Source organism: Silene latifolia, chromosome Y (assembly GCF_048544455.1).
Source record: "Silene latifolia isolate original U9 population chromosome Y, ASM4854445v1, whole genome shotgun sequence".
In the NCBI taxonomy this organism is placed as follows: domain Eukaryota; kingdom Viridiplantae; phylum Streptophyta; class Magnoliopsida; order Caryophyllales; family Caryophyllaceae; genus Silene; species Silene latifolia.
Window position 1 is genome coordinate 426,593,271 of NC_133538.1, and position 9,155 is coordinate 426,602,425.

A 9,155-nucleotide genomic window follows, 5' to 3' on the forward strand; every position below is an offset into this window, starting at 1 on the left:
CCCCAAGACTTATAAATACGGAGTATTACAACACACCCTAGCCCAGTCTAGCACACCAACCCCCATCTCATGGACACTCCACACATCACCCCCCAATAAAAACTAATTGACACCTTTGTATCCAACCATAGCCAGTTAGACTCTATTCTTATGTTATGCCACTCCAGCTCCTGCTCTATTTATCATTACTGGCAATTCACTTCCTGAAATTATACCCTATCTAGCCATTAATTGCTAAATGCTAATACAAATAACTAAGGTAGTAAGAGAAAATAACAACGCCCGAGTCTAACACAAATAAGCAAGGAAGTCAGCAATAATACACTTTGATGATATATTTCGGTTACGAACATAGAATCAACAACGGCCCATTTCCCCCTCGTCAAAAGATAACTGGCCCTTTATGCTATCACCCAGCGATACAAACTACCACAATTTGAAATAACGATCAAAGACAACATCAAAATTGATCAATCATCAACTGGATGAACCTGATCACCTAAAAAATGGAATCGTAAAGCCAATAAATTCATGCTAACAAACAATAATAAATGAAATTTCCGGAACTTTTGAAATCCACCATTGAAATGACACCGAAAGCTTGAGAACATCCAGATTCAAGTAATCAATCAACCAGCTTCAACAAACACAATATCTAAAAACTGTACCCAAACAGAAAACACATCAAAACCCTAATTAAGTGATCGAAAGCAGTAGATGAAAAAAATAGGAGATGAGTGTGCAATAAAATGATGAGAGATGATTAAAGATGAAGAAATGGAGAATGAAAGAGTAGAAACTAACCAGATCTAGGAAAGAAGGAGGAGGATAGACGAAGAGAAGCAAGAGAGAAGCAAGAGAGCAGGAATAATAGAAGTAGAATAAAGAGAGAGCAACAGTGCCGTGTTGAGACAACAAGTCAAATATAGCGGTTGACGCCATGACAACATCTAACCGCTGAAATAGCTTTGGCGCATCCGACACAATGCGGTCGATCTTTTCCTGGATATCTTGGACTATAGCTGCATTCTCATTCATATTGCCTATTTCCTGTCAATCTACATATTTCACTTGCCCCTCAATATCACCCCTTAAACATACTCTGAGGACAAAAGTGTAACCTGGCCATTACCCTTTATATAGAACCATAAAGGATTAAGGATATATAGAAATCAACATTTTAGAGGCAAACAAATCTTCCAACTTGAAAGATATTAGACTGAGTTAGCATTACCTAATTGAAAAAGTGCTGAAATCCTGGAACTGAGACTTCCAAATTACTTAGTGATACAATTGTCATTTGTGCCCCTTATCAAATCATTTGGTGCACAAAGAAACAATAGGCGGTACCATTACAGCGATATGGGAATTGGGTCATCACTCAGAACTTGATTTGATATATAAATCTATACAATTCAAATACTCATATTCAAGCCTTAAACTTTCTGAAAGGCAAGTGTAAAATATATAGATAGAAAGTGATAACTTCATCACTCGTTTCTAAGGAAATGGGTAGCTACATCAACTATTTCCGAAAAGTAAGAAGGTTGTATGCAATAAAAAACAATTCCTAGAGGCAGCATTTTCACCTATTTACAAATTCAAATTAATCCCAAATGAGAGTCAATACACATTGTTTCTACACAAGACTGGCAGATTCATCGACTGTTTCTTAAAAAAGGTGGTCACTTCATCAACTGTTTCCATGGAATATTAGATGTAGCGAATAAAGCCATTGATGCAAAGTCAAAAAAAATGTCAGGTATTATAGATGTTACATGCATTTCACCTTATCCAAATTCTAAGCCTTTCTGTAATCACGGCAACTCGTTTTTTGAGAATTTGGTCGCTGCCATTAAATAGCTCTCATCCATATGTCCAAACATAATTTTTAAACAAACATAAAGCAATTACCATGTTTAAATTCATTCAAATGTAAATTTCATGACCATGGTCAAGTTATAAAGAATGCAAGCACACAACCAGAAATCATAGACAACCAAACATCCTCCCATTTGCTTCCCTGAATGAAAATACAATAAGTAACACTACAATACTACACCCGCAGCTTCCAAGCTACTGTGTGCTATCAGTTCAATGACACTCAGCGGAATTGATACTTTAAGAGGCTAAAGAAGCCGATACTACTAACTTTGGTTAAAATGGTGTCATAACTCATAAATAGAGACCTGCATACTAATCTGAGCAGAAAGATTATCAGGTTGTTCCTTGTTCAGGCTTTACACAGATTAAACATCTTAATTCACATTTGATATCTAAATTTCAATTCTCAAACGACACAACCACATTTTTTTCACCATCCACCATCATTTACACCGTTTCAATTACTACTCTAAATGAATCCAAAGGAATGCAACAATTTCAATTTTGCATTTGCCAATTACCATTCACTACTTCCAACATAAGGTCAGAGCTATTTCAAATCATTCAACATCAATACAAATACAATGAGCACAAGAACCGCCAAAAACAAAAAAGCAATCACAGATCAAAGCTCTCTACCAAAGCAGTAGCAAATATATCTTCAGACTAATACCCAAGAATATTATCATCGATTTAAATAACTAATAACTGACCACGAACCCAGAAAAGAAAGATCAAAATAATAAACAACAAGAAGAAGGAAAAACGATAATTGAAATACGTAAATAAATCAAGGTAAAAGGCAAAAAAAAAACAGGAAACAAAGCTGAAAATAATTAAAAACGAAAAGAAAGCAAGACGGTAATGGAAATTGACAAACCCACAAAACCAGCCAATCAAATCAGTAGTATAAAAGCACAATAGTGATAATCAAGGTAAAGAAAACCTAATTTCACCCAAAGTAGCACAATAGAGAAGAATAGAATACCAAAATACCTAGTTGTTTCCGCCGCCATCATCAGAATCAGCAGCAACGTCGTCGCACATGAACTCCTTACCGTCATCACCAGAGAATGAGTTTGAGATGAGAATATGACTATCTTCGTCACCCAACAATAGGACCACCTCTTTGTTGTTTGAAGGATATGGTTATTGGAGTTGGTAAATAGACTTTTGTTGTTTGATGAATAAAAAGGGTTACAATAATTGATGATCCAGATTGAATAACTAATCAATATCTATTGAACGATATTCCCGTAACTAATTGATATCGTGTATCATGTCAAATATTAGCATGTATCATATCTACACTAATTTAGGAGTTTGTACGCTTATTTTGCCTTTTTTGTAGGATTTAGTTAGGGTAACCTTTCCTAACTTTATGTATTTAATCTTGTAATTGCTTCTGCTTGATTATCAATAATATTCAATACAATTCTTTCCTTACTTCTTGTGTCGTTCGTTTTACATGGCATCAGAGTTCTGGAATTTTTAATCCTGGCTCTTCTTTTCGACATCAAAATAAATTCATCATTCCAAATATTATCAAATTTTTATAATTACAACAATGACGCAAGGGAGTGGAATACCAATTAAATCAGACCAGAAAACCGAGTTCATACCACCTTCTTCACCTTTGTATCTACATCCAAGTGAAAGCCCCAATTTATCTTTGTCTCAAATCATCTTTGACGGAGATGATTATCAATTATGGGCGGATGCAGTGCGAAACGGTCTCGATGCGAAAAACAAACTAAGTTTCATCGAGGGTACCGTAAAGAAGCCGGTGATTCAAGAAGGAGAGGCAGAAACTCTAGAGGTCGTTGCTTGGCGCCAATGCAACGCCATGGTTAAGGCATGGTTGCGAAATGCAATTCATCCGAAACTGCATCCCAGTATAGCTTTTTCCGAGTCTGTCGTGGAGATTTGGAAGGAATTGCGCGATCGGTACTCGAGTGGTAATGCACCACGAGTACATCAACTCAAAAGCGATCTTAATGAATGCAAACAAAAGAAAAATCAGTCCGTAGTTGAGTATTATACTCAATTGAAAGCACTGTGGGATGAATTATCAACTTATAGCAAAGTCCCACAATGCACTTGCGGAGCGGCAAATGCTATGCTTAAAGAACGAGAGGAGGAGAAGGTCCATCAATTTTTGATGGGACTTGATGGTGTGCTTTATGGCCATATACACTCGAATTTGTTGATGGAGGACGAAGTTCCTGCTTTAACAAGAGCATACGCCTTAGTTCTTCGTGAAGAAAGGCATCGTGCAGTCACGAAAATCAAAGAAGAGACTGTCGAAGCAGCCATGGCTGCGAAAACTGGTGATGATTCGACAAAGGAGGGTGAAAACTCGGGAATAATTCGATGCACACACTGCAATAAGCTGTGGCATACGGAAGATAAATGCTGGGATAAGTTGAGAATCCAAGGAAGAGGTCGTGGCCGTGGGAGGAACAATGCGAGAGGAGGAAGAGGCCGAGGCCGTGGAGGCTCGACGCAGCAAGCAAATGCAGCAGCAGCAGTGACTAATGATGAAACCCAAGCCAAATTCGAATCACCGGGTTTTACTCCAGATGAAGTGATTCAATTAAGAAATCTTTTGTCAAATAAAAATGATGGTGGACAGAAACACGCAGGTATAAAAAATATTCATTGGTTACTGGATAGTGGTTGTTCTCATCATATGACAGGAAAACGTGATTTGCTTGTTGATGTATGGCGCGGGGAAGCTTCTACCGTTAGTTTACCGGATGGTTCACGAATAGTGGCGCAAGAACATGGAAAAATAGTGTTGAATGATAATTTTACACTAAAAGACGTTCTTTATGTCCCCTCTCTAACTTGTGATTTAATCTCAATTCAACAACTTATTGCGGAAAATAATTGTGTTGTGACCTTTTATAATGATCATTGTGTTATACAGGACCAATCTACGAGGATGAAGATTGGACGGGGTGAACACGTTGATGGGGTCTATTATTTTAAAGATGACCGAGCACATATGGTGGCGCAAGCAAAAACAAGCATTGATTCAAGGTTGTGGCACATGAGACTCGGGCATCCGTCTAGAAGTATTTTACCTCTTTTCTCAAATTTAATTGGTTTTGATTTATCCTGGAATAATGATAATATTTGTGACCCTTGTTGTCGGGCCAAACAGACACGTTCGGTTTTTAAGCGAAATAATAAGAGAAGTGCGGAATTATTTGCTTTGATACATTGTGATATATGGGGACCTTACCACACGAAAAGTTTGTCAGGAGCTCATTATTTTCTTATAATTCTTTCCTTACTTCTTGTGTCGTTCGTTTTACAATATCAATCTGATGAAGAAAAAGGGAAACAATAATTGATGAATCAGATTGAATAATTAATTAAGATCTTAAACAATTTAAAGAATGAGGATGAGATAGGGGTAAGAGGGCGATACTGAGGAATGAGAGGAGGATGAAGGAGCGATGAAGAAGAGCTCAGAGGCAACAATAAAAAAAAAAGGATGTTAAAGAGCAAGAACAGTACAGCGACTGTTTCTCACGTGAGACGCACGAATGGCACTGCTCTACTATTCACAAGCAACTTTTGGTAGAAGTTTAGATATTTATAAGGGTTTTAGAAATATGTGATGGAATGAGTTCTTTTTGTATTTAAAGATTAATACAGTATGTGATTAGAAAACACAAAGGAGAAAATAGAGTGCAGAGCAGCCATACAGGAATTGTCATTACAAATATTTATACAAAGCATGTCGGTTATTAAGACATGCGTCAAAGCTAGAACGCATATTGTCGAATATTTGTTATTTACATAAATTGTAATCTTGGAAAATCTTACTATTTTCGTGTTAAATCAAAGTGTACATTAGAGTCTCCCAAATTTATAAACTACTTATTCTATATTTTTACTATGGAGTAAATAGTTATATGTATTTACTTACGGATAGTGATAGGGCCTCACCGGGTGACGCCCAAATTGGTGTCACCCTCTCACAATCATTCTTAACTGAAGGTGTCCCCACTCACCCCATATGAGAGAGTGGCGTCTAAATTAAGTGTCACCCGTGGCACCCTTTCATTTTCCTTTATTTATAGGCACTTGGATAATATATTTATGAAACGTTTGTTTGAGTCTTCTCATCCTCATTTTCAAATTGCCATTATTTGTAAACAATTCCTAGCGTTATCTCATAGGATATATTCCTACAAATTCATTACCAAAAGAAGGTAATATTCCACAAGAAATCATCATTACATAAATGTATGATATGTTAATGTAAGTCTATGAGCCTAGCTAGGTTGATTATTGAGCTTTTGAGAATTGAAGAGGTTAATACGTAATTCAATTAGTTTAGTTATGTTTTAATCACAAAGGATGGGGTTAGAGATAATTAAGGGCATAACCACTCAATCTCAGTTTCTCTCATCAGGGTGTTTATTTTGCCAAGTTAAATGGTGATGATTAGTTGGAGTCACATTTAATCGTGTGACTCCCGTAAGGACTTGCGAGGTTATTGTTAGGAAAATGAGAAGGTAGTATTATATGGACGTTCGGCCAAACAAGAATTTTACATGTTACTATGATTTAACTCAATATTTGATTTTGAACGAGGGGTGAGTATGATTTAGATCCATGCATGCTAATAAGTTTAAAAGTCTTCAAATCATATAAACCGAACTTGAAATTTTCTCTTAGTTTCTGTAAGTTGGTCAAGACTCAAGCCTAATTAAAGACAAGCATGATACATGGAGTTAATTCATCAAAAATTAATTTATAATGTTAAAAACGTGGTCAACTAAAACCATACGTAGCCCGACTACTACTGAACGAATTATAATCCATATGAAATTACAAGTTGGCCCGTGCATCGCACGGACATTAAATCTAGTATCTATCTATATTAATAAAGGAAGCTTTTTTCGAGCGTTTACAGGTGTAGGCACGGAAAATTTATTAATGTGCCGAATAAATAAAATAAATTAATTATTTTGAGTTAATACCAAATTTTAACTTAATTTAATTATTTTGTCCCGATTAAATGAAATATGGGCCGATTCGGATTACAAAAGGAGTTGTTCGGATCAATAAACCCAGAAAGAATCAAATTTGGGCCAAGGGAGCTAATAAACCCACAAATGGGCCTGTGACCACCAAAGTCCAACAAGGGGATTTTCCTCATTCATTCAAAGGGTTGGAAATTCATAATTGCAAAGGAGCTAGAGAGAACAAGGTACAAATTCCTACAAATCCTCTCTGTCAAAATCATTGCAAGCAGTCAACAAGCACATCAAATCGTGCGGCCTGCGTTGAAGATTCAATCACAAGTTCAAACCTTCAAGAGAGATTCAAGTCATCGCGACCCTCTCAAGAAATCAAATTTACATCGCGCGTAGAGCAATTAAATTTGTCTACACGCGTACCCCTCACGTGTACCCCGTACACGTACCCCTTACGACATATTAGAATCAGAGGATACATTAGAGATTGTTTACGTACTTTTGATATTTATTAATAAAATATAATTGTTTCCTTGTTTTGTATTTCAGTTATCGCAATACAAAATTTGCTGTTACAAATTTTGGTGAACCCGACGTGAAGATCTCTACCTCTCATCTCTACTGCTGTTTTATTCAAGTCTACCAAAACAAGAAGATGTCTACTAAGCAAAGCATCTCCTCCAGTCCATCCAAGAAGACCTACGCAGATATCCTGCAAGGTACCCCCATTGTCTTACCTCCCTCGCCTACGCGATCGGTTGGCATCTCCACAAGAGGAATGGCAAAGAAGGTCGCTTGTCAATCTTCTTCTTTGCCGATCTACGCTCTGCACACGTCCCAACTAGGCCGCGCAAGTTCTCTGTCGCTTCCATAGCTGCTGCTGCTACAGCGCTCCTGGTCGCCTCTTCTCCTTCACGCGAGGAGACTAGAAGTGTTAAGGTTGACAAGAAGGCTTCTCCATGCAAACCCAAAGCGTCGCCAAAGAAGAAAGAAACCTCAACTCCTAACGTTGCTTCAGTCATGGTGATAAGTGGCGATACTCTTGAGGATCGAATGCAGAAAATGAATGATCTCCTTGAAAAGATGATGAAGGAGAGTGAAGAAAAGAACAAGAAAATTGATGAGCTCTAAAAAGAGGTGGTGGCACTCCGTGACAGGAAGGCCGAGAGCGAGCATGGTGACACCGATAGGGATGTTGATAGCGATAGAGAAGTTGGCGAGGATAGGAAAAGCCAAAGAATGAGATCAAGAACTTCACCAAGAGAAGTCTGCAGGAGTTAATAGCCAAGACGATCAAGTGTCAGTTGGATGATAGCTCGACAAGTAGTGGACGCTACATCAAGCCTTACACTAAGAGGATTGACATCTGCGCATGCCATCTCGGCTATCGCCTCCGAAATTTCAACAGATTCGACGGGAAGGGGAACCCAAAGCAACACATCGCCCACTTCGTCGAGACATGCAACAATCTTTGGGAAACGAGAAGGTGATCGTTTGGTGAAGCGATTCGTTCGTTCGCTCAAAGGGATCGCGTTCGACCGGTACACGATCCGGACTCGAGTCAATTGACAAACCGGGTCACATGGAAGATGAATTCCTCAACAGATTCTACAAAGACACCAGGGCGTGTGTCGTCGCATGAGCGAATTGATAAAGACATCTCAATGGCAAGATGAGCCTGTCGTCGATTACATCAACAGTGGCGTCGCTGAGTCTGGAATGTAAGGATCGCTTAAGTGAAGCGTCAGCATTTGAAATGTGCGTCAACGGGATGAAATGGGACATTCTTTACATCCTGAAAGGGATCATGCCAAAGAGCTTCCAAGACCTGGCTACCCGCGCCCATGACATGGAGATCACAATCAAAGAACATGGTAGTGCTCGACCAAGTTCTTCTAAGGTGCCAAGTGAAAAGAAGGAGTTCAAGAAAACTGATAAGAACTCCAAATCGTCGACAAAGGAAACAATGGTCGTCGAAACCAAAGAAGTGCACTGTCAAAATCTCATCAAAGCCTAAGTATGAAAAGAAGAAAGAGTCATTCTCTTACAACTACCAACGAGACAAGCCTACATTGAAAGAGTTGCAGGCTAAGAAATACCCATTCCCATTCCGACTTGTCCGAATGCTCGATGACCTCTTAGAGAAGAAGGTTATACAATTGCCCGAGTCGAAGCGCCCGAGCAAGCAAACAAGGCAAACGATCCCACCATTACACGTTATCACAGTGGTGAGTCACCCTATTGAAAAGTGTATAACACTCAAGGAGACGA

General features: G+C 38.4%; 1 protein-coding gene and 1 long non-coding RNA gene across 2 annotated transcripts; both read left to right on the forward strand.

The window, feature by feature from the left end:
• The first annotated feature begins 3,451 nt into the window (after positions 1-3,451).
• On the forward strand, positions 3,452-4,296 carry LOC141632510 (uncharacterized). The gene is made up of 2 exons (XM_074445055.1): positions 3,452-4,235; positions 4,277-4,296. The coding sequence occupies exons 1-2, from the start codon at positions 3,452-3,454 to the stop codon at positions 4,294-4,296; spliced, it is 804 nt and encodes a 267-aa protein (XP_074301156.1).
• An 87-nt stretch (positions 4,297-4,383) lies between these two features.
• Positions 4,384-5,108, forward strand: LOC141626653 (uncharacterized). The gene is made up of 2 exons (XR_012536252.1): positions 4,384-4,529; positions 4,817-5,108. It is a non-coding gene; the product is annotated as an uncharacterized LOC141626653 (long non-coding RNA).
• The last annotated feature ends 4,047 nt before the right edge of the window (positions 5,109-9,155 follow it).

Excerpts from the sequence above, each read along its gene's own strand:
- LOC141632510 (XM_074445055.1), top strand. The coding sequence starts at position 3,452 with ATGACGCAAGGGAGTGGAATACCAATTAAATCAGACCAGAAAACCGAG. Across the intron at positions 4,236-4,276 it reads TGATGATTCGACAAAGGAGG|CTGTGGCATACGGAAGATAA; the intron begins GTGAAAACTCGG and ends CACTGCAATAAG.